General features: G+C 46.2%; 1 protein-coding gene across 1 annotated transcript in view; it reads left to right on the top strand.

Moving 5' to 3' along the window:
- Positions 1–18,736: 18,736 nt before the first annotated feature.
- EPSTI1 (epithelial stromal interaction 1) overlaps positions 18,737–26,425 on the top strand; it is a 95,465-nt gene continuing 87,776 nt past the window's right edge. The window contains exon 1 of the mRNA XM_050951016.1: positions 18,737–19,178. Within this exon, the coding sequence (XP_050806973.1) occupies positions 18,985–19,178 (194 nt within the window). The 5' untranslated portion in view covers positions 18,737–18,984. The remainder of the gene's footprint in view (positions 19,179–26,425) is intronic.

Below are 26,425 nucleotides of genomic sequence, written 5' to 3'. Positions count from 1 at the left end.
AACCTAAACCTCCCTTGCTGCAGTTTAAGCCCATTGCTTCTTGTTCTATCCTTAGAGGCTAAGGTGAACAAGTTTTCTCCCTCCTCCTTCTGACACCCTTTTAGATTCCTGAAAACTGCTATCATGTCCCCTCTCAGTCTTCTCTTTTCCAAACTAAATAAACCCAATTCTTTCAGCCTTCCTTCATAGGTCATGTTCTTTAATCTTTCTTGTTGCTCTTCTCTGGACCCTCTCCAATTTCTCCACATCACTCTTGAAATGCGATGCCCAGAACTGGACACAATACTCCAGTTGAGGCCTAACCAGCACAGAGTAGAGCGGAAGAACAACTGCTCGTGTCTTGCTCACAGCACATCTGTTAATGCATCCCAGAATCACATTTGCTTTCTTTTTTTTTTTTTTGCAACAGCATCACACTGTTGACTCATATTTAGCTTGTGGTCCATTATGACCCCTAGATCTCTTTCTGCCATACTCCTTCCTAGACAGTCTCTTCCCATTTTGTATGTGTGAAACTGATTTTTCCTTCCTAAGTGAAGCACTTTGCATTTGTCTTTGTAAAACTTCATCCTGTTTACCTCAGACCATTTCTCCAATTTGTCCGGATCATTTTGAATTATGACCCTGTCCTCCAAAACAGTTGCAATCCCTCCCAGTTTGGTATCATCTGCAAACTTAATAAGCATACTTTCTACGCCAATATCTAAGTCAGTCATTGATGAAGATATTGAACAGAGCCAGTCCCAAAACAGACCCTTGCGTAATCCAACTTGTGATACCTTTCCAGCAGGATTGGGAACCATTAATAACTACTTTCTGAGTATGGTTATCCAGGCCCATCTAAATTGTATTTGCCTAGTTTATCGATAAGAATATCATGCAAGACTGTATCAAATGCCTTACTAAAGTCTAGGTATACCACATCCACCGCTTCTCTCTTATCCACAAGACTCGTTATCCTATCAAAGAAAGCTATCAGACTGGTTTGACATGATTTGTTCTTTACAAATCCATGCTGGCTATTCCCTATCACCTTACCACCTTCCAAGCATTTGCAGATGATTTCCTTAATTACTTGCTCCATTATCTTCCCTGGCACAGAAGTTAAACTAACTGGTCTGTAGTTTCCTGGGTTGTTTTTATTTCCGTTTTTATAGATGGGCACTATATTTGCCCTTTTCCAGTCTTCTGGAATCTCTCCCGTCTCCCATAATTTTCCAAAGATAATAGCTAGAGGCTCAGATACCTCCTCTATTAGCTCCTTGAGTATTCTAGGATGCATTTCATCAGGCCCTGGTGACTTACAGGCATCTAACTTTTCTAAGTGATTTTTAACTTGTTCTTTTTTTATTTTATCTTCTAAACCTGCCCCCTTCCCATTAGCATTCACTATGTTAGACATTCCTTCAGACTTCTAGGTGAAGACCGAAACAAAGAAGTCATTAAGCATCTCTGCCATTTCCAAGTTTCCTGTTACTGTTTCTCCCTCCTCACTGAGCAGTGGGCTTACCCTGTTCTTGGTCTTCCTCTTGCTTCTAATGTATTGATAAAAAGTCTTGTTGTTTCCCTTTATTCCCGTAGCTAGTTTGAGCTCATTTTGTGCCTTTGCCTTTCTAATCTTGCCCCTGCATTCCTGTGTTGTTTGCCTATATTCATCCTTTGTAATCTGTCCTAGTTTCCATTTTTTTATGACTCCTTTTTATTTTTTAGATCATGCAAGATCTCGTGGTTAAGCCAAGGTGGTCTTTTGCTATTATCCTCCTTTAATTCTTTATTAATCTACTCCTGTATTAGCTGCTCCCTGATCTTGCCCAGGATTGATGCCAGACTGACAGGACTGTAATTGCCTGAGTCATCCTGTTCACCCTTTTTAGGTACTGGCACAACATTAGCTTTCTCATAGTCTTCCAGAACTTTTTCCAGTGTTCCAAGACTAATTAACAATCAACATTAATGGCCCAGGGAGCTCCTCAGTCAACTCTTTGAAAACACGTGGGTACAAGTTATCTGTATATGCTGATTTTAAAACATCTGACTTTAGTAGCTACTGTTTAACATTCCCTTGATATATTAGTGGAATGGAAAAGGTGTTATCACCATCATATGATATGATTACATCATGTGCTTTTTCCCCAAATACAGAACAGAAATATTTATTGAAAACTTCTGCCTTTTCTGCATTATTATTGATAATTCTACCATTTTCATCTAGTAATGGACCAATAGCACTGTTAGGATTCTTTTTGTTCCTAATATACTTTTAAAAAATCTCCTTCTTATTCTCCTCAACACTGCTGGCCCTAGATTTGCTTCCCTTATCAACTTTCTACAGTTCCTAGCTTCTAATTTAAATTCACTACTATCAACATCCCTTTTCTTCCATTTATTTATATATTTATAGCTGCCTTCACTTTCCTCTCTAAATCAGGCCACTCTTTAAACCAGTAGGCATGTAGGGGGTGTGGCCCTCCCTCACTCTCAATCTCTGAGGGAGGCAACACTTTTTTGCTGTCACACCTCTGGAATAGCAGTCTAACAAAGGGGGGAAATTAATAGTCTCTAGGGCTCAAACCCTTAGGCAGGATAGAGCAGTGAATAGTCCAGAGGCTCAGGTAGGACAGGGCCCCTAGAAGTCTAGGGCTCCAACCTTCAGCCAGGATCAAGCAGGGAAAAGTTGAGAGGCCCAGGCCCTTAGGCAGGGCAGGGCACCAAGGAGTCTAGAACTCCAGCCCTCAAGCCAGGTAAGAGTCTAGGAGCCCAGCCTTTAGGCAGGAGTGAGTCCCAAACACAGTCTAGCATCCTAGCTCAGCAGACTGTAAATTAAGACAGACCTCCTGGATTAAGGAGAGGAGGCTGCCACCACATGGATTGGGTGACAGGGGTGTCATAAACAGATAGCTAAGGGTTAATGTCTCTTTCACCTGAAGCACCTGACCAGAGGACCAATCAGGAAACCGGATTTTTTCAACTTTGGGTGGAGGGAATTTTGTGTCTGAGGTCTTTGTTTTCTGTCTGCCTGCTGTCTCTGAGCTTTGGAGAAGTAGTTTTACTTTCTAATCTTCTGTTTCTAAGTGTAAGGACAAAGAGATCAGATAGTAAGTTATATGGTTTCTTTTCTTTGGTATTTGCATGAATATAAGTGCTGGAGTGCTTTGATTTGTATTCTTTTTGAATAAGGCTGTTTATTCAATATTCTTTTAAGCAATTGACCCTGTATTTTGTCACCTTAATACAGAGAGACCACTTGTATGTATTTTTCTTTCTTTTTTATATAAAGCTTTCTTTTAAAACCTGTTGGAGTTTTTCTTTACTTCAGGGAAATTGAGTCTGTACTCACCAGGGAATTGGTGGGAGGAAGAAATCAGGGGGAGATCTGTGTGTTGGATTTGCTAGCCTGATTTTGCATTCCCTCTGGGTGAATAGGAAAGTGCTTTTGTTTCCAGGACTGGGAACGGAGAGGGGGAGTCACTCTGTTTGGATTCACAGAGCTTGTGTCTGTGTATCTCTCCAGGAGCACCTGGAGGGGGGAAGGGAAAAAGGATTATTTCCCTTGGTTGTGAGACTCAAGGGATTTGGATCTTGGGGTCCCCAGGGAAGGTTTTTCAGGGGGACCAGAGTGCCCCAAAACACTCTAATTTTTTGGGTGGTGGCAGCTTTACCAGGTCCAAGCTGGTAACTAAGCTTGGAGGTTTTCATGCTAACACCCATATTTTGGACGCTAAGGTCCAAATCTGGGATAAGGTTTATGATATGAGTAGCAGCGGTGGGATGATAGACAGAATCCAGAAGCCAGTAGGAATATTATATTTTTCTTTTCTCTGCTAAGGGCTTTTTAGCAGAGAGAAACAGTTTGGTTTTAAAAGGGAACCAAAGAGAATTTTTTTTTCTGCTCTCTCTGGCAGTTTGTGGCTTGCATGTTAAGCAAGAAGCCATTACCAGACTGTTAAGGGTCTTTTGTCACACAATAGCCCTCCCATTAGGAGGCAGGTACCAGCACTATATACATGCAAATAAAGTGGTTTTTCTGGTTTCCTTTCATTGAACATTAGCTAGAGAGAGAAAGGGAAAAGCATTGTTGCTAGGCAGACCCCAGGAGGCAACAGAGAACCTGCAGTTCTGAAGATAAACACCGGAGGGCACCCCAACACAAGGAAACAGGAACCATGTCTACCAAGACAAAAATGGAGGCCAAAGAACAAATCAAAGAAGCTGAACACAGGCGACAACTGGAAAAAAGACAAAAAGAGGTGGAGCTGAAAGAAAAGGAAGAAAGCATCAAACTGGCAGCCTATGAAAGAGAACAGGCAGCCAAAGAGGCAGCACACAAAAGAAAACTAGAAGAAGAAGAGGTGGCCCACCGAAGGAAACAAGCAGAAGACGAGGCAGCCCACAGAAGACAGATAGAACTCCAGAGGGAAGCCCACCAACAGGCCATGGAATTAGAAAAGGCTAAGCAACAGACTCCAGCCAATCCTAACAACCCATCGCCAATTATTGCTCCACAGCACAGGAAATTTCCCACCTACAAGGCAGGTGATGACACCGAGGCCTTCTTGGAAAATTTTGAAAGAGCCTGTCTTGGGTACAGCATCCCCGAAGACCAGTACATGGTAGAATTGAGGTCACAGCTCAGTGGACCTTTAGCAGAGGTGGCAGCTGAAATGCCTAAGCAGCAAATGAATGACTATAAACTTTTTCAAACCAAGGCCAGATACAGAATGGGGATAACCCCAGATCATGCCCGTCGGCGCTTCAGAACCCAAAAGTGGAAACCAGATGTGTCATTTCCCAAACACGCCTACTACGTTGCAAAAAACTATGAGGCCTGGATAACAGGACACAACGTTCAAACCTTGGAAGAACTGCACCTCCTCATACAAATGGAGCAGTTCTTGGATGGTGTTCCTGAAGACATCACACGGTACATACAAGATGGAAAACCCAAAGATCTCACTGAGGCGGGGAAGATTGGAGCCAAATGGATGGAAGTGGCAGAAAGCAAGAAAGCTACTGTCAAGGGGAACGAATACCCCAGGGGGCACACCGACCATAAACCCTACAACCGAGGACAGCCAAAGACCCCACATACAACCCAAGTAAAGCCACAGACGCCCTACTCTTCCACCTCACCAGTCTCCAGTAACTCACCTCGGCCCACTGACCCATCAGATGGAAGATGCTTTAAGTGTAATGAACTGGGACATATCAAGGCCAACTGTCCAAAGAACACCATGCGAGTGCAATTCATTACACCACCATCACACCAAAGATCCCCAGGCCCGGATGCCTCTCAAATACCCTTGGAGCGAAGGGAAAATTTGAGAGTGGGCGGAAAGAAGGTTACTGCATGGAGAGACACGGGGGCACAAGTGTCAGCTATCCACCAATCCTTCGTTGACCCCAAATTCATCAACCCAAAGGCCAAAGTTACAATTTACCCCTTCGTGTCACAAGCTGTAGACTTGCCTACAGCTCAACTGCCTGTCCAGTACAAAGGCTGGTCAGGAATGTGGACTTTTGCAGTCTATGACAATTATCTTATCCCCATGCTACTGGGGGAAGACTTGGCCAACCAGGTGAGGCGGGCCAAGAGAGTGGGAATGGTTACACGTAGCCAAACCAGGCAAGCTTCCAGACCCATTCCTGTTCCTGAACCATCCACAGACGCCCCGTCTGTGTTACCAGAGACCCAGACAGAGGTAGTGGATCCAGATTCCATGCCAACTACTGAAACAGCCACAGCACCTCCAGTCCCAGGCCCGGAACTGGAACAGCAACCAGCACCAGCGATTGCAACCCCATCTTCAAACTCAACGCCAGTGGGCACCAGCGAGCCACAACTGGCTGAAGCAACAGACAGCCATACCCAAAAGGCTCAGCCAGAGCCTGAAATACCCTCAGGTGCACCAGCGGAGAGCGGTTCACCAGCAACGGAAACAACCCCATCACCTACATCGCTTCCAGAGGGACCAAGCCCAAGTCCACAGTCTGAGGAAGAACTGGTGACCCCAGCCTCAAGGGAACAGTTCCAGACTGAGCAGGAAGCAGATGACAGCCTTCAGAAAGCTTGGGCGGCGGCACGGAGCACCCCACCGCCTCTCAGCTCTTCTAATCGATCCCGGTTTGTTATAGACCAAGGACTTTTATACAAAGAAATTATTTCTGGTGGACACCGGGAAGAATGGCAGCAGCAAAAACAGTTGGTGGTTCCAACTAAGTACCGGGAAAAGCTCTTAAGCTTAGCCCATGATCATCCCAGTGGCCATGCTGGGGTGAACAGAACCAAGGACCGGTTGGGGAAGTCCTTCCACTGGGAGGGGATGGGCAAGGACATTGCCAAGTATGTCCGGTCTTGTGAGGTGTGCCAAAAAGTGGGAAAGCCTCAAGACCAGGTCAAGGCCCCTCTCCAGCCACTCCCCATAATTGAGGTCCCATTTCAGCAAGTAGCTGTGGATATTCTGGGTCCTTTCCCAAAAAAGACACCCAGAGGAAAGCAGTACGTGCTGACTTTAGTGGACTTTGCTACCCGATGGCCAGAAGCAGTAGCTCTAGGCAACACCAGGGCTAACACTGTGTGCCTGGCCTTAACAGACATCTTTGCCAGGGTAGGTTGGCCCTCCGACATCCTTACAGATTCAGGGTCTAATTTCCTGGCAGGGACCATGGAAAAACTGTGGGAAACGCATGGGGTGAATCACTTGGTTGCCACCCCGTACCACCATCAAACCAATGGCTTGGTGGAAAGGTTCAATGGAACTTTGGGGGCCATGATACGAAAATTCATCAACGAATTCTCCAATAATTGGGACCTAGTGTTGCAGCAGTTGCTGTTTGCCTACAGGGCTGTACCACATCCCAGTTTAGCGTTTTCACCGTTTGAACTTGTGTATGGTCACGAGGTTAAGGGGCCATTACAGTTGGTGAAGCAGCAATGGGAGGGGTTTACGCCTTCTCCTGGAACTAACATTCTGGACTTTGTAAGCAACCTACAAAGCACCCTCCGACACTCTTTAGCCCTTGCTAGAGAGAACCTAAAGGACGCTCAGGAAGAGCAAAAGGCCTGGTATGACAGACATGCCAGAGAACGTTCCTTCAAGGTAGGAGACCAGGTTATGGTCTTGAAGGCACAACAGGCCCATAAGATGGAAGCATCATGGGAAGGGCCATTCACGGTCCAAGAGCGCCTGGGAACTGTAAACTACCTCATAGCATTTCCCAATTCCTCACTAAAGCCTAAAGTGTACCATGTTAATTCTCTCAAGCCTTTCTATTCCAGAGACTTACAGGTTTGTCAGTTTACAGTATAGGGAGATGAGGCTGAGTGGCCTGACGGTGTCTACTACGACGGAAAAAAAGACGGTGGCGTGAAAAAGGTGAACCTCTCAACCACCCTGGAACGTCTGCAGCGGCGACAAATCAAGGAGCTGTGCACTAGCTTTGCCCCATTGTTCTCAGCCACCCCAGGACGGACTGAACGGGCATACCACTCCATTGATACAGGTAATGCTCACCCAATCAGAACCCCACCCTACCGGGTGTCTCCTCATGCCCAAGCTGCTATAGAACGGGAGATCCAGAACATGCTACAGATGGGTATAATCCGCCCATCTACCAGTTCATGGGCATCTCCAGTGGTTCTGGTACCCAAACCAGATGGGGAAATACGCTTTTGCATGGACTACTGTAAGCTAAATGCGGTAACTCGTCCGGACAACTATCCAATGCCACGCAGCGATGAGCTATTGGAGAAGTTGGGACGTGCCCAGTTCATCTCTACAATAGACTTAACCAAGGGGTACTGGCAAGTACCGCTAGATGAACCTGCCAAGGAGAGGTCAGCATTCGTCACCCATGCGGGGGTGTATGAATTCAATGTCCTTCCTTTCGGCCTTCGAAATGCACCCGCCACCTTCCAGAGGCTGGTAGATGGTCTACTAGCTGAAATGGGAGAATTTGCAGTTGCCTACCTCGATGATGTGGCCATTTTTTCAGACTCCTGGCCCGAACACCTACTCCACCTGGAAAAGGTCTTTGAGCGCATCAGGCAGGCTGGACTAACTGTTAAGGCCAAAAAGTGTCAAATAGGCCAAAACAGAGTGACTTACCTGAGGCACCAGGTGGGTCGAGGAACCATAAACCCCCTACAGGCCAAGGTGGATGCTATCCAAAAGTGGCCTGTCCCACGGTCCAAGAAGCAGGTCCAATCCTTCTTAGGCTTGGCCGGATACTACAGGCGATTTGTAGCACACTACAGCCAAATCGCTGCCCCATTGACCGACCTGACCAAAAAGACCCAGCCAAATGCCGTTAAGTGGACTGATGAGTGTCAAAAGGCCTTTACCCAGCTTAAGGCAACGCTCATGTCTGACCCTGTACTCAGGGCCCCGGACTTTGACAAGCCATTCCTAGTAACCACGGATGCATCTGAGCGTGGTATAGGAGCAGTGCTCATGCAGGAAGCAACAGATCACAACTTCCATCCTGTCGTGTTTCTCAGCAAGAAACTGTCTGAGAGGGAAAGTCACTGGTCAGTCAGTAAAAAGGAATGCTATGCCATTGTGTACGCCCTGGAAAAGCTACGCCCATATGTTTGGGGACGGCGGTTCCAACTACAAACTGACCATGCTGCACTAAAGTGGCTTCATACTGCCAAGGGGAACAACAAGAAACTTCTTCGTTGGAGTTTAGCTCTCCAAGATTTTAATTTTGAAATTCAACACATCACAGGAGCTTCTAACAAAGTTGCTGATGCTCTCTCCCGTGAGAGTTTCCCAGAATTCAGTAGTTAAAAAGTGTTCTTAAAATGTATAAGTCTGTTAGTTATATACTTAGTAGTATATGTAAAGGTGCATGTGTTGTAGTAATCTGTTTATTTTAAAGTTCTAAAAGGAAATCGCCGCCAGTGAGCTTCCCCACTGTCTGCAATTTGGGGGGCGTGTCATAAACAGATAGCTAAGGGTTAATGTCTCTTTCACCTGAAGCACCTGACCAGAGGACCAATCAGGAAACCGGATTTTTTCAACTTTGGGTGGAGGGAATTTTGTGTCTGAGGTCTTTGTTTTCTGTCTGCCTGCTGTCTCTGAGCTTTGGAGAAGTAGTTTTACTTTCTAATCTTCTGTTTCTAAGTGTAAGGACAAAGAGATCAGATAGTAAGTTATATGGTTTCTTTTCTTTGGTATTTGCATGAATATAAGTGCTGGAGTGCTTTGATTTGTATTCTTTTTGAATAAGGCTGTTTATTCAATATTCTTTTAAGCAATTGACCCTGTATTTTGTCACCTTAATACAGAGAGACCATTTGTATGTATTTTTCTTTCTTTTTTATATAAAGCTTTCTTTTAAAACCTGTTGGAGTTTTTCTTTACTTCAGGGAAATTGAGTCTGTACTCACCAGGGAATTGGTGGGAGGAAGAAATCAGGGGGAGATCTGTGTGTTGGATTTGCTAGCCTGATTTTGCATTCCCTCTGGGTGAATAGGAAAGTGCTTTTGTTTCCAGGACTGGGAACGGAGAGGGGGAGTCACTCTGTTTGGATTCACAGAGCTTGTGTCTGTGTATCTCTCCAGGAGCACCTGGAGGGGGGAAGGGAAAAAGGATTATTTCCCTTGGTTGTGAGACTCAAGGGATTTGGGTCTTGGGGTCCCCAGGGAAGGTTTTTCAGGGGGACCAGAGTGCCCCAAAACACTCTAATTTTTTGGGTGGTGGCAGCAAGTACCAGGTCCAAGCTGGTAACTAAGCTTGGAGGTTTTCATGCTAACACCCATATTTTGGACGCTAAGGTCCAAATCTGGGATAAGGTTTATGATAAGGGGGCTGGAGGACGCAAGCCCCCCTGACTCCACCGCAGGGCCCTAACAGTGGCAGAGTGGTCTGCCACTGGGTTAGTGCAGATCCAACCGCAACACACTGACTTGGGTTCAGCCAGCAACCCAGCAAGTAACCCTGGGATACTTTCTCCCTTTCCCTCAAGGTGCACTTGGATCCTGGGTTTGTCCTCCATCTCCCCGGGGTACAGTGCCAGTGGCAATCCCAGCAGCTCCTCAGCATCAGGCATGTCTGGCAGTACTGGTAGCTTGGGGGCATTCTCGGCACAGCAGAAGTCTCCTGCGGGCTTTGGCTCCAGCTGCAGGCTGGATGCATGTTTCCCCCTCAGCGTCTCCAGCTCAACTGAGTTGCAGGTCCCGCCTCTTATACTTCCAGTTCCTGTTGCCCCCCTCTGCTTCCGGCATGGTGGGTATGGACTTCCTGGTTCTGCCTACCAGGGGATGTCTGGCCCTCCCTCTCTGTTAATCTCCAAGGGAGGCCACACCTCTGCTACAGGGCATCTAATAAAATGCTCATAAACAATTCATATATATCATTCATGTTTTTCTGATTAAATTCTTCTTCCCAGCTGGTTTGGCTCACAATTGTTTTAAGCTTTGTGATATTATGATTGTAAAGCACTGAGTACAGATAGATAGATAGATAGATAGACCTATACTATATCTGGATTTTATTCTGTTTTCACATAATAAATGAGATCAAGCAATGAACACTTTTACTCAATGACCCTTAATTTTTAGTTCTTTGATCAGTTCTTCTTTATCTGTAAAGATGAAGCCTAATATAGAATTCCCCCATGTTGGCTGCAACACTTTTTGGGTTAGGAAATTGGCATCTAACATACTTAGAAATTCAAGGAAGTTTAAGTACCGACAGCATAAGACCCCCAGCATATGTCATTCAAACTGAAGTCCCCATGATTGCGCAACTTTTTTTCTATACATTATAGATAGGTGCGTAGTGAACTGGTCATAATTTTCCCTAGTGTGATTTGGTGATCTGTAGTAGACCCCAATTAATACCCCATCTTGTGCTTTATCTGTTACAACATTGATGCATAAGTATTTGAGGGTTTTTTTTTCTGAGTTATCAGTGATTTGGTAACAGGCAATGCCATTTTTGACATAAATTGCCATTTTCCCTCCCCTTTTGCCATCTCCATTCTTCCTAAATAAGTTATAACCATTGGTTTTAATATTCAGATCATGTGATTAATCCCACCAGGTTTCAGTAATACCAACTAGATACGAGGTGGGCAAACTACAGCCCGCGGGCTTCATCTGGCCCATTGGACTTTTTAATCCGGCCCTCGAACTGCCACTGGGGAGCGGTTTTGGGAGCTTTCCCTGCTCCGGTGCTCCAGCTGGGGAGAGGGGTTTCCCTTCCTCCACTCCATGCATGTAGCAGCTCTGCATGGCTCCCGGAAGCAGGGGCAGCCAGGGGGCTCCAGCTCCAAGCTCAGGCTCTGTAGCTCCCATTGGCCAGGAACCAATGAGAGCCTGCAGACAGGGCCCCACCTCCACGTGGGAGCTGGAGGGGGGATGGGCCACTGTTTCCAGTAGCCGCTTCAGGTAAGCTCCGTCCAGATCCTGCACCCCTGAGCTCCTCCCACGCCCCAACCCCCTGCTCCAGCCCTGATCGCCTTCCAAACCCTTTGATCCTAGCCCGGAGCATCCTCCTGCACCCTAAAACCCTCATTCCCAGCCCCACCCCAGAGTCTGCGCCCCCAGCTGCAGTCTCATCCCCCATGCGCCTCAATCCCCTGGCCCAGCTGAGAGCCCCATCCCATCCTCTGAACCCCTCCATGCCAGCCTGGAGCACCTTCCTGCACCCCAAACCCATCATCCCCAGCCCAACCCAAGAGTCTGTATCCCCAGCCGGAGCTCTCATCCCCCCTGTGCTCTCCAATCCCCTGCCCCAGGTGGCTCACCATACAATTTCCATACTAAGGTGTGGCCCTCCAGCCAAAAAGTTTGCCCATCCCTTAACTGAATCAAATTTCTGCTCATAAATGAGCAGTTCCAGTTGATCTCCCAGGCTCCTAGCATTGCCGTATAGGCAATTAAAGAATTTTTTCTCTGCACATCTTTTGATTCCTTGATTAATTTTGTTCTCAAAATCTCGATTTTGTGCCAAGTGCTCAGATCTTCCCTCTTTTTACCTTTCTCTTTTGCTACTCATAGACTCATAGACTCAAGGACTGGAAGGGACCTCGAGAGGTCATCGAGTCCAGTCCCCTGCCCTCATGGCAGGACCAAATACTGTCTAGACCATCCCTGATAGACATTTATCTAACCTACTCTTAAATATCTCCAGAGATGGAGATTCCACAACTTCCCTAGGCAATCTATTTCAGTGTTTAACTACCCTGACAGTTAGGAACTTTTTCCTAATGTCCAACCTAAATCTCCCTTGCTGCAGTTTAAGCCCATTGCTTCTTGTTCTATCATTGGAGGCTAAGGTGAACAAGTTTTCTCCCTCCTCCTGATGACACCCTTTTAGATACCTGAAAACTGCTATCATGTCCCCTCTCAGTCTTCTCTTTTTCAAACTAAACAAACCCAATTCCTTCAGTCTTCCTTCATAGGACATGTTCTCACGACCTTTAATCATTCTTGTTGCTCTTCTCTGGACCCTCTCCAGTTTCTCCACATCTTTCTTGAAATGCATTGCCCAGTACTGGACACAATACTCCAGCTGAGGCCTAACCAGCGCTGAGTAAAGCGGAAGAATGACTTCTCGTGTCTTGTTTACAACACACCTGTTAATGCATCCCAGAATCACGTTTGCTTTTTTTGCAACAGTATCACACTGTTGACTCATATTAAGCTTGTGGTCTACTATGACCCCTAGATCTCTTTCTGCCATACTCCTTCCTAGACAGTCTCTTCCCATTCTGTATGTGTGAAACTGATTGTTCCTTCCTAGTTTAACGTCTGCCTCACTACTCTAGCCAGCCTGTTCCTGAGAAGATTGGTTCCACTTCTGATGAGGTGGAGGCCAACCAAACTATGGAGCCTGCTCTCCCCACAGAAAGTGGACCAATATTCCACAAAACCCACACTCCAGACCCTATGCCATTTACCTAATGGCATAGGGTGGATGTTCATTTCCAGCGGTTCACTTCCGGAATCTTCTGCCCTCTGCCATCCTCCCATTGTGAGGCAGGAAGGATCTCATAGAAGATTGCTTGGGCATTCTTTTTTTCAGCATGCTTCCGAGTTCCCTGAAGTCATCTATAATTTGTGAGATATCCCATGATGCAGTGTCATTAACACTTACATGAACCATATTGACACTAATATGGCAATCAGGGAGAAATGTCACAGTCCCCTGGGAAAGGAAACACCAGTTCTAGAAATATGTGGCAGTTGAAGGCAACTAGGAGCCATCAGACCAGAAGGAAGCTGTTGCCAGAAATTCAAATGACAATGTTGGGGTCCTCAGAATTGCATTGTAAGTCAAAACGTTGTAAGTCATAACCGCTTTTCCCATAGGAATCAATGGTATAAAGGGGGATTGGTTCCTGAACCAAGCTTTGAGACACTATTTTCACCACAATAACCTAGGTTTTTGTACTAAATAAATTATAGATGACTAATGTAGTGACATCAATGTATTTATTTGGTAAACACCATTCAAATAAACATATAAAATCACACATGCTTTGACTTTCCAATTTCCAGAACTTTTTGAAGAGCTCTTGGCTGGGGGCTTCTCTGAAGGCTGGGTCCCTTGCAGTCGCTTGTCTGATTGGCTCCCACGGCCAGGGTAGCGTGTTGCCAGGTAGCCTTGCTGATCATTTTTGATTGGCTCCCAACCTGGGGCTCAGCCAATCAGAAAGCTTGAACAGTGAAATCAGTGATTGGCAGAGGCTCAGCGTGTGATGTGTGGTGTTCTCCCAGCTAGCTTTCATTTTAGGGGCAAAACGACCCTTGCAGGGTTTTGACACGGGCAGTCAATTGAAAAGTGTGGCAAGTCCGAGGACTTCCTGTAATTGCTTCCCTATAACTGGCTGCTGTTGCTGCTGCTGCACAGGAAGGATAAGGAAAGTCCTGATGTTGCAGCAGGCTGAAAGTACCTTAGTGCTGCTGGACTTCTGAAGGCCCAGTAACTTCCTGTGTTGTTTGTCCATAAGTGCCTACACTGCCACTCACTCCGGTTTAGGATGCAATGGGTGGTAGAAAGAAAGAATTGAGAAAGAATATTCCTGCCTGCCTGCTCTGTATTCGTTGGATCCCTTTACACTGCAAAAACAAACAAACAAACCACCTCTTCCCCCCAACATGTTATTACCTGACTATGTGTCCCAGTTAGGAAGCTGGATTAGTCTGGCTGATTAGTCTGGCGCGCTAGGAGAAAGCTGAATATGCACGTAAGTAAGTGGTAGAAATGATGGGCCTGCAGCAAAATAGTTGCTGGATCTATCAGAATAAAGGTTCTAAATTAGACTTGTGACTGTTTTGTTTTGTTTGTTTGGTTTTTTGTACCAGATATTATGGTGGTCGATTTTTATTTAATATTTTTTCCAGTATAGTAAAAGCAACACTGGCTCTCAATTTTTATTATACATTTTCTGTGTTTGTGGCTCAAAACTGGTAAGATCCAGCTGGATCCAAATGATGGATCTGAGTTTTCGTGGTTCTATTACACTGGGGTCTGGATTTTTAAGGTGCAGTAGCAGCTAAATGTATTCTCTGTTTAGGCAATAAAATATGGGCTCTTGGGACCAAAGCCTGGCTGAATATAGGAGAATCTACATGTTAGTACTGGATTTTTTGGACACTGTTTTACTGATGAATTAGCATCCGGATTTCTTTGGTGCAATCTGAGCAGCTATCTTTTTCTTTATTTAGCCAGTGGCATTTGGGAGACTGCTCCCAACTTGCAGGAATCTGGCAGGATTTGGGTGTTGGCTCTAGGTTTCTCCAGCTCTGTTGCACTGGGATGTATTGGAATCCAGATTTTTTTGTTAGAATCAGGGCTGGATTAACCTTCTGTGGGCCTGGTGCCAAACATATTTGTGGGCCCCCATAAGGGCAATGGAGCATGGTGCGGGGGGCCAGCCTGGGGTATGGCATGACAGGGGCAGTCCCGCTCTGCTGAGTCCACTGTGAGGGCACTATTTACAAACCGGCAGTTGCCAGATGCATAGTGGCCCGCCCAGCCCTGTGCTGCCAGCATGCCCCTTCCCCTTGCGGAACAGGCCATGCCATGCCACACATCCCCTACACCCAATGCCAGAACAGCCCTCCAATTCCCTGGACAGAACCTCCTCAAACTTGCTATGCCCAGCGCCCCCTCGTGCCCCCCCCAACCCTGCCACAAATGCACAGTGCCCTGCACACCACCACTCCTATCCAGTGCCCCCCTGCCCACAGCCCCACCACAACTTTTCCAGCACCCCACACACTTCCTAGTGCCCCAACACACAGATTTTCCCTGCCTCCTCACAGCCCAGCAGCACCCCAGGTCCCCCAGAGATCCATTCCCTCAGGCCCTGCCTCCTGTCCACACTCATTGGACCTGCTGGGAGGCAACTGTGTCTGATGAGCTGAGCTGCCAGTGCAGCCAGGGCTACTCCTGGGACAGAGAATAACTCCAGCCCCTGGGAATGGCATAATCAGCCAGGCCAGGGCCTGCCCCAGCCACTGTCAGGAGCCACTTGCCTGGTGAGGCCCAGCCAAGTCCTCCACATTGCCCCCCATCAACTGGTTGAGACTGGCCAGGCTTCTGCACCAGTCTCAGGTGGCTTAGCTCCAGGGAGACAGGTGAGGCCGCTCAGGTAGTAGGAAGTAGAGACTGCCCAGAGCCAGAGGTGCACTGGGGTCTAGCCAGGAGGCAGAGAGAATTATAGAAGATTAGGGTTGGAAAAGACCTCAGGAGTCATCTACTCCAACCCCCTGCTCAAAGCAGGACCAACCCCAACTAAATCATCCCAGCCAGGGCTTTGTCAAGCCGGGGCATAAAAACCTCTATGGATGGAGATTCCACCACCTCCCTAGGTAACCCATTCCAGTGCTTCACAACCCTCCTAGTGAAATAGTTTTTCATAATATCCAACCTAGACCTCCCCCACTGCAACTTGAGACCATTGCTCCTTGTTCTGTCATCTGCCACCACTGAGAACAGCCAAACTCCATCCTCTTTGGAACCCCTCTTCAAGTAGTTGAAGGGTGCTATCAAATCCACTCTCCCTCTTCTCTTGTGCAGACTAAATAACCCCAGTTCCCTCAGCCTCTCCTCATAAGTCTTGTGCCCCATCCAATCATTTTTGTTCCCCTCCACTGGACTCTCTTCAATTTGTCCACATCCTTTCTGTAGTGGGGGGCCCCAAACTGGACACACTACTCCAGATATGGCTTCACCAGTGTTGAATAGAGGGGAACAATCACTTCCCTGGATCAGCTGGCAGTGCTCCTACTAAAGCAGCCCAATTTGCCATTAGCCTTCTTGGCAACAAGGGCTCACTCTTGACTCATATTCAGCTTCTCATCCACTGTAATCCCCAGATCCTTTTCTGGAGAACTGTTGCTTAGCCAGTCGGTCCCCAGCCTGTAGCAGTTCACGTGATTCTTCCATCCGAAGTGCAGGACTCTGCACTTGTCCTTATTGAGCCTCATCAGATTTCTTTTGGCCCAGTCCTCTAATTTGTCTAGGTCCCTCTGTATCCTATCCCTACCCTTCAGCATATCTACCTCTCCCCACAGCTTAGTGTCATCCACAAACTTGCTGAGAGTACAATTCATCCCATCATCTAGATCATTAATGAAGATGTTGAACAAAACTGGCCCCAGGCCTTAAGTGCCCTGTAAGCTGTGCGGCCACACAGCAGCCTATTTAGTGCCGCACAGGTGCTCAGGGAACCCACTCAGGGACCAGCCAGGGGAGGGACGCCCTCCCCCAACCCCAACCTAGCCAGGCTCCCAACTTGCCGCAAGCAGGACACCTCCCCCCCCCCAACCTGCCATGGCCAGGACACCCGGCCCTGCCCAAGCCATGGCCTGGACCCAGGAGCAGCCCGGACCCAGGAGCAGCCTGGCCCGGACCTAGGTGCCTCTCCTCATAAGTCTTGTGCCCCATCCAATCATTTTTGGAATGGCCTGGCCAGCCCAGACCCAAGCACAGACAGAACGGCTCAGTCCATCCCAGACCTAGGTGCAGCCAGGGCGGCAGAGACCCAGATGTGTCCAGAGCGGCCTAGCCCAGCCCTGCCCCAGCCAAGGCTTGGACCCAGGAGCAGCCTGAACCCAGGAGTGGCTTGGACCAGCCCTGACCCAGGAGCAGCCTCGCCAGGACCTAGGCGCAGATTGGGGTGGAACAGACTCAGGAATGGCCTGGCCAGCCCAGACCCAAGTGCAGACAGAACAGCCCAGCCTATGCCAGACCCAGGTGCAGCCGGGGCAGCAGAGATCCAGATGCATCCTGTGCGGTCTGTCCCGGCCCTGTCCCAGCCATGGCCTGGACCCAGGAGCGGCCTGAACCCAGGAGTGGCACAGACCAGCCTGGATGGCACAGACCCAGATGCGGCTGGGGCGGCCTGGCCCAGCCCGGCCCCAGACATAGCCAAGGCAGCATGGCCCAGCCCTGTCTCAGACCTCCTGGGGCCATGGAAAGGGGCGCCTATTCTGCAGTCCCAACCTCCAGAGCTGCTGCAGCAGCGAGAGGCGCCTCTCCCTCACAGCCCAGGTGTTGCTGGGGGGCAGTGCTCTTTCCCCGCTGTAGCCCCAGAGCCCCCTCCCACACCCCAAACCCCTCATCCTGAGCCTCACCCCAAAGCCTGCACCCCCAGCCCCCCCCTGCATCCCAACCCTACTCATATCACTTCCATATTGGTGCACATAATAAAATTAATTCCGCACATGGGTGGGAAAAATTAGTGGGATCACTGCCCAGGACCGACACCTGAGGCACTCCGCTTGATACCAGCTGTCAACTAGACATCGAGCCATTGATCACATGTTGAATCTGATGATCTAGCCGGCTTTCATCCACCTTACAGTCCATTCATTGAATCCATACTTTAACTTGCTGGCAAGAAGCCGGTAGGTGAGGCCAGGGGTTGGAGAGGAGCCCTCAGATGGCTGGTGGGCAGGCCAAGAGGAGCAAGTGGTGTGATGTGGTGTGGGGTGTGTGTGTGTGTGTGTGAGGGGGTCTGGCGGAGTCTCAGGGCACAGTGCAAGCAGAGCAGACTGGGTCCCCTTCTGAGCATGGGCCCTGCTCCATGGAGCCACTGGCGCTGTTGTAAATCCGGCACTGGTTAGAATAGGAGCAGCTAAACTCGTTCTCTATTTAAGCAGTGAAACTTGTGAAGCAGGTTCCCAAAATGTTCTGGATCCAGCAGATTTCTGAGTATTTGGGGTGCTGTTCTGCTAGATGCATCAAGATCCAGAGTTTATTGGTTTTGTTTTGTGTTTTGTTTAAGAAGAGTGTCTGCATTTGCTCTCTCTTCAGGTAGTAATATTAGGAGGGTTGGAGCCAAACAGCTGCTGGATCTAGGGTGAGCAGGGGGTAGGGGGTAGTAGGTGCCTATGTAAGAAAAAACTCCAAAAATCGGGATTGTCCCTATAAAACTGGGACATCTGGTCACCCTAGATGAATCTATCAGGATCCAGGTATTGGATCTGGAGTACTGCAACACTGTTGCACCAGAATTTGTCAGGGGCCAGGTTTTTTTGATGCAGTAGGAAAAGTAAGACTTGTTCTCCAGTTAGGTAGTGTAATTTGGAACACTGGGGCCCACAACTGAAATGGATCTAGCTTTTACCCAACCCCTACTTTTAGAGATTTCAGGGTATGTTAATTCAAAGAGAGCTCAGGCTGCACAAACTATCACCCGGCTGGGCTATTAGAATGAAGAGCAGAAAAGCTTTCTATCTGTCCATGAACTCCAATTCTGAGTAACCTTTTGTGCCCTTGTCAGTCAAGTGATCAGTTTGAGCTGCAGGTGGAGTAGAGGTGATTGGGTGAATGAAGAAGGCAAAGTGTTCCTGCATGTGTCAGAGCAGGGAGGAGCTGGTTTGGGCAGTCTTATAAGAAATTGAAACCAACTGACTGTAACTCAGCAGCTTTTTCTTTCCTTTCCTGGCTTCTTGTCAAAAGTCCTAGGCTGGGCTGAATTTACAGCCTTCTGTGACAAGACAGGACACACTTCAAGACTATGTATAGGGCAACAGGATGGGAAAAAGACAGCAGGCGCAGGGTGGCTGCTGCCTCCACCATCTCCTATTCTAGGAGTTACCAGGAGCGGGAGAACTCTGGGCTGACAGAGGGAGCTGGAAATCCCAGAGGGGACCCAACTTCTGCAGAAGAGTTGGGGTGCCAAAAACCAACTTGTCAGCAGCAGGAGCAGCAGTAAGTAGCAAAGTTTTTGTGTATTTACACAATAATATTGTATTAAGTGCCAGTTTTTCAACTGACTGTGTGTATGTAATTATATAAAGGATGTGGGTATAGAGGAAGATTTTTTTGAAAGAGCTTAGGGTCAGACTTTCAAAATGCTTGGCCTTAAGTTTTCTGAGAATCTGACCACTTGTATTGTTGCCTAAATGAGAACTGGAGCTCTTATGAGGACTCTGGAGATATGATTCAGAGATAATATTGCTGTGCAACCATGCACATGTACTTAATATGTTCATGTAAAAAACATAAGCATTTTGTGTGTGCATTACGTGCAGCGGGCTTACAGAATTTAGTGTGTATCTCTATTGCTATCAGTTTCTAAGCAAATGGTATTATGTACATTGTCAATACATGTATGGACTCTTAACAAGAGAAGGTCTTGAACTTGAATTTCAAAGCCAATTCTGATAATCTTTTTCACCTAAATTTAATTGCTAAAGATGGATACAAACTGCCAGATCCAAAAAATCAACTTTGGTTCTGAGTTAGAGCTGATTTCCCTATGCAGTGTGGGTGCAACCCATGGTGGCAGGAATTGAACATCAGTTTGAAAATGCTTAACTATGACAAACGTAAAGCCAAAGTCTTAGCCCTGAACTGTAGTTTAAACTTATCTGGGTTCCAGCCATCTCTAATTTTAACTTCCAGTGATTGTAATTAGATATTCTGCAGGCTGTATGCTCTGTGTATGCATATGCACCTACTATATGTATGCTTAGCTGGCCAGAACTATTAGTCACTTACATTATTTTCACCCAAATTTAATTATTTTTTGTTTTCAAGTTATTTCTACACCTAACACTGTTAATGATAATGTTAACTATTCTGTTGATCTTGCTGTTTTTAATTTCTTTCAAAGTGTAGCTGATTTAAATTAAATTAGTACTGCCCACTAGAAGCTGTTTCAGTTTCCTTTCCTTTACTGAAACTCAAGGGGGGAAAAAAGGGTGGAGCTAACGTGACAAGATCATAAACACTTAGTAGGATGTTTCACTTTTTATTTTCTTATTTATTTTAATTCTCTAATGTTGAATGCTTGAACATCTAGCAAGTTGTAAAATGATCTACTTTTGGTATGTATGGGCTAGTTAGATCTGGATAACTTCACATAACTTATCTTCTGTTTTGGAAGATAATCGTGCAGTCATGAATCTGATTAACTTCTTGCCTCTTCCAATATTAGAAACAAGCAAAACAAAGACAGTTTATGCCACTTTTTTTTTCTTGCTCTATTTGGGGCCAGCCAGAGATCAATTCAGCCTCTAGCGTAAATTAGAATAGCCCCAAGACTACTCTAATTAACACCCAGATAACTATGAGCTCAGGAGATTTTTCCAGCAGCTGAGAATAGCTAGAGTGCAGAGGCATTCTGGCCACCTCTTTTTCTTTGCATGCCAGTAACACTCCTTATACCTGGAAGCTTGGGAAATCCTCTGTCTTTCCAGCTATGTGCTACTAAGGAATTTTGAAGAAAAATCAGACCAAAGTAAAATCTCAAACTCTTTCAATCTGTTTCTATTCCATCAGGATGCCTGGCAATGGAAGGGAATCACCTGTCAGGAACTTAGCCAGCAATAATGTCTGTTCAAATTCAATTTGGAAATGAAACTGAAATGCCCCTATTTCAGCTTTCAAAGATATTCTATAGGGTTTTGCCCAGGCAACAATGAATCAACAGGGTAACAAGAGCTTGAAAACACCTACTACTTGCTACAGTCAGTTTGTGCTTATCAGATAGCTTGACTTCAAGTCTGTAACATGCTGTGAGGTTACATTTACTTGTAAAAGTTGATTTCCAAATTGCATCTCTTCAGAACAAACCTGAAACAAAAGCTTATCCTGAAAAAATCAGCAAAAGGTAGAAAATGAGAGGGCTGCAGTGTAGTCAAGTGACTAAGAGAAAAAGGTTGTGATGGGCTCTTTTGTTCAGCAGCCAGCCTTGACTCTCTTCTTTAATATTATTATTATTATTATTATTTATTATTATTTAAAATCTGACTGTGTAAAATAGTTTCCAATAAATCCACCTTCAAAAAACAAACCTGCTATCATAAAATCCAAGGCTATGACATTGTACAAATGGGAACAAACATCCCTTGCCATGTAAAATGAAAAGAGAAAGGAAACAGTAGAACACTTGTTTACAGAATTCTTGTACTTAGCATTTACAGTTTAAAAAAAATCTAGTTTTTCCAATCTTTATGCTCAATTTAAAAAAAAAATCCATACACTCTTCAATCTGTTACCAATAGTAAGCTGCTTGCACAAAGACTGCAGTTTTATTTTCCATTTGTCTAATCTGAGATTTTAAAGGCCCTGAAAATGAGTCCATTAAACTGAAGGTAAGAGGCTCTTCAAAACATTCCTGTAGACCATTGTCCTCTGTAACTGCCAAATGCTCTTCAGTGAGTTCCAGAATCCTCTGAATTACACAGGCTGTTTAGGGCCTAATTCTGTACTCAATTCACAAGTAAATCTCCCATCACTGCACCTTTCAGGATCACACTCATTCATATAGGGTTGTCACCTTTCTAATTGCTGGCAACCGGATCCTTGAAATCCTGCCCCCCCCCAAGGTCCTGCCCCCATTGCTTATTCCTCTCCCCACTCCCATGGTCGCTTGCTGGATTCTCCCAAGGAGCGTGCCTGTAGGTAAGAGGGGCTGGTGTGGATTAATGACTGAGTGCCTCCTCCTGCCCTGTGGTAACTGGACTCTTAGTTCAGGTGCCATTTAAGGTTGCCAGGTCCCCTTTGGATTTGACTGTCTGGTCAAAAACCGGGAACAAGACAACCTTAATTATGGCACCCTACACAGAATCCAAAAATCAGACTGTCTAGGTAAAACCCGGCCAGGTGGCAAACCTACAATCATAGTCATTATTGGTTAGTGATGGAATGCAAGCTGTCAGGAACAGTATCCCTGATGATGCTACAGCACAACTGGCTGCTGAGCTCTATGCCTTTATCCTCACAAACAACTATTTCAAATTTGATGACAATATATATCTCCAGATCAGTGGCACAGCTATGGGCACCCGCATGGCCCCACAATATGCCAATATTTTTATGGCCGACCTGGAACAACGCTTCCTCAGCTCTCGTCCACTCACGCCCCTTCTCTACCTACACTACATTGATGACATCTTCATCATCTGGACCCATGGGAAGGAGTCTCTGGAAAAATTCCACCACGATTTCAACAGCTTTCACCCCACCATCAACCTTAGCTTGGATCAATCTACATGGGAGGTCCACTTCCTAGACACCACGGTGCAAATAAATGATGGTCACATTACCACCACCCTATACCGAAAACCTACTGACTGCTATGCCTACCTTCATGCCTCCAGCTTCCATCCTGGGCACATCAAGAGAATATTAAAGGAACTGGCGCATGAAATTGCAAGCCCGTTAGCGAGAATTTTTAATGAATCGGTAAGCTCAGGGGTTGTACCGTACGACTGGAGAATTGCTAATGTAGTTCCTATCTTTAAGAAAGGGAGAAAGAGTGATCCGTGTAACTATAGGCCTGTTAGTTTGACATCTGTAGGATGTAAGGTCTTGGAAAAAATTTTGAAGGAGAAAGTAGTTAAGGACATTGAGGTCAATGGTAATTGGGACAAAGTACAACATGGTTTCACTAAAGGTAGATCGTGCCAAACCAACCTGATCTCCTTCTTTGAGTAGGTGACAGACTATTTAGACAAAGGAAATGCGGTAGACCTAATTTACCTCGATTTCAGTAAGGCATTTGAAACGGTTCCATATGCAGAATTATTAGTCAAATTGGAAAAGATGGGGATCAATATTGGAATTGAAAGGTGGATAAGGAACTGGTTAAAGGGGAGACTACAACGGGTCGTACTGAAGGGTGAACTGTCAGGCTGGAAGGAGGTTACTAGTGGAGTTCCTCAAGGATCGGTTCTGGGACCAATCTTATTTAATCTTTTTATTACTGACCTTGGCACAAAAAGCGGGAATGTGCTAATAAAGTTCTCGGATGACACAAAGCTGGGGGGTATTGCTAACACAGAGAAGGACCGGGATATCATACAGGAAGATCTGGACGACCTTGTAAACTCGAGTAATAGTAATAGGATGAAATTTAATAGTGAAAAGTGCAAGGACATGCATTTAGGGATTAATAATAAGAACTTTAGCTATAGATTGGGGACGCATCAGTTGGAAGCAACAGAAGAGGAGAAGGACCTTGGGGTATTGGTAGATCACAGGATGACTATGAGCCGCCAATGTGATATGGCCGTTAAAAAAGCTAATGTGGTTTTAGGATGCATCAGGTGAGGTATTTCCAGCAAAGATAAGGAAGTGTTAGTACCGTTACACAAGGCACTGGTGAGACCTCATCTGGAATACTGTGTGCAGTTCTGGTCTCCCATGTTTAAGAAGGATGAATTCAAACTGGAACAGGTTCAGAGACGGGCTACTAGGATGATCCGAGGAATGGAAAACCTGTCATATGAAAGGAGACTCAAAGAGCTTGGCTTGTTTAGTCTAGCCAAAAGAAGGCTGAGGGGGGATATGCTTTCTCTTAATAAATATATCAGAGGGATTAATATTAAGGAGGGAGAGGAATTATTTAAGCTTAGTACCAATGTAGATACAAGAACGAATGGGTATAAACTGGGCACTAGGAAGTTTAGACTTGAAATTAGACGAAGGTTTCTAACCATGAGAGGAGTGAAGTTCTGGAACAGCCTTCCAAGGGGAGTAGTGGGGGCAAAAGACATATCTGGCTTTAAGATTAAGCTTGATAAGTTTATGGAAGGGATGGTATGATGGGAGAGCCAAATTTTGGCAATTGATCTTTGATTATCACCAGATAAGTATGCCCAGTGGTTGGTGATGGGATGTTGGATGGGATGGGATCTGAGATACTGCAGAGAATTCTTTTCTGAGTGCTGGCTGGTGAGTCTTGCCCACATGCTCAGGGTTTAGCTGATCACCATATTTGGGGTCGGGAAGGAATTTTTCCTCCGGGGCAGATTGGCAGAGGCCCTGGAGGTTTTTCGCCTTCCCCTGCAGCGTGGGGCATAGGTCACTTGCTGGAGGATTCTCTGCAGCTTGAGGTCTTCAAACCACAATTTGAAGACTTCAATAACTCAAGCATAGGTTAGGGGTTTGTTATAGAACTGGATGGGTAGGGTTCTGTGGCCTGCTTTGTGCAGGGGGTCGGACTAGATGATCACATGGGTCCCTTCGGACCCTAGAATCTATGAATCTACATCACACAACCCATTGTCTACAGCCAAGCACTGAGGTACAACCGCATCTGCTCTAACCCCTCAGACAGAGACCAACACCTACAAAATCTCCACCAAGCATTCTCAAAACTACAATACCCGCATGAGGAAATAAGGAAACAGATCAACAGAGCCAGACGTGTACCCAGAAGCCTCCTACTGCAAGACAAACCCAAGAAAGAAACCAACAGGACTCCACTGGCCATCACATACAGTCCCCAGCTAAAACCTCTCCAACTCATCATCAGGGACCTACAACCCATCCTGGACAATGATCCCACACTTTCACAGGCCTTGGGTGGCAGGCCAGTCCTCGCCCACAGACAACCTGCCAACCTGAAACATATTCTCACCAGCAACTGCACACCACACCATAGTAACTCTAGCTCAGGAACCAATCCATGCAACAAACCTCGATGCCAACTCTGCCCACATATCTACACCAGCGACACCATCACAGGGCCTAACCAGATCAGCCACACCATCACCGGTTCATTCACCTGCACGTCCACCAATGTAATATACGCCATCATATGCCAGCAATGCCCCTCTGCTATGTACATCGGCCAAACTGGACAGTCGCTACGGAAAAGGATAAACGGACACAAATCAGATATTAGGAATGGCAATATACAAAAAGCTTTAAGAGAACACTTCAACCTCCGTGGCCACACTATAGTAGACCTTAAGGTGATCATCCTGCAGCAAAAAAACTTCAGGACCAGACTTCAAAGAGAAACTGCTGAGCTTCAGTTCATCTGCAAATTTGACACCATCAGCTCAGGATTAAACAAAGACTCTGAATGGCTTGCCAATTACAGAACCAGTTTCTCCTCCCTTGGTTTTCACACCTCAACTGCTAGAATAGGGCCTCATCCTCCCTGATTGAACTACCTCGTTATCTCTAGCTTGCCTGCATATATATACCTGCCCCTGGAAATTTCTACTACATGCATCTGACGAAGTGGGTATTCACCCATGAAAGCGCATGCTCCAAAACGTCTGTTTGTCTATAAGGTGCCACAGGACTCGTTGCTGCTTTTATTGGTTAGTGAGTCCTCTAGTTCATCCCCCTGTATCAATTTTCCCAAGGAAGCATGGAGATAAATATTTCCTTTCGCTGTTGGCATTCAGATGAAATATACTGAACAGCAGACGACAGTTCACCATGATTTCGTTTTAAGGTAACTCTCCCCCAATCTTAAACTATGTGATAGTCTAGTGAACTACCACACACACAGTTTGTCCAGAGATGGTCCTGAACTAAATCCTGGGATCTAAATTCCCCCCTGCCACTCCCAAAAGTTCAATTCAGGATCCCAGGTTTATGGCTTGGACCATAATCTCCAAATTTGGTAGCTCACCTCTAAACTTTGACTGTGGTGTATTGAAAAATGTCTTAAAATTAGAAGCTATCACTTTAGATTCTCAGGTTTTTTCCTGGCCCTGCTTGCAGGCTAAGGGTTTCTGTAGGGAAGCATGCAATCTTGGTCTTTCTGCAATCAAGGTGCAAAGAGTCAGCCAAAAGCAAGATTGGTGAGTTGTGCATCTCTGCCTTATGGTCCAGCTTGCTAGCTCATTCGTTCCTCTCCCTTTGGTTCTTGTGTGTTAAGTTGCAACCTTCCAGTAAGTGTATTTTAGATGACCTAATTTTTCTGGTTGTACAGTGTGAACATAGCTGAGTCACAGAGAATTATACAGCAGAAAAGTATATTCAGTGCTAATGTTAAGACCACAACTCTTGTTGCGGCCCCTCATGTTTTTTTCTCCTTTCCTCTCCTTCTGATCTCTTTCCCTGTGTAAAGGGCTTCTCCACTCAGGGCTGAATCCTGTATCTCTTTCTTGGGCCTCACTCAGGCAAGACGCCCTACTGCAGGGGTTGGCAACTTCTGGCACATGGCTCACCAAGGTAAGCACCCTGGCAGGCCAGGCCAGTTT

Source organism: Gopherus flavomarginatus, chromosome 1 (genome assembly GCF_025201925.1).
Source record: "Gopherus flavomarginatus isolate rGopFla2 chromosome 1, rGopFla2.mat.asm, whole genome shotgun sequence".
In the NCBI taxonomy this organism is placed as follows: Eukaryota; Metazoa; Chordata; order Testudines; family Testudinidae; genus Gopherus; species Gopherus flavomarginatus.
The sequence above is the reverse complement of the archived record's forward strand: the minus strand, read 5'-3'. Positions and strand labels throughout refer to the sequence as shown.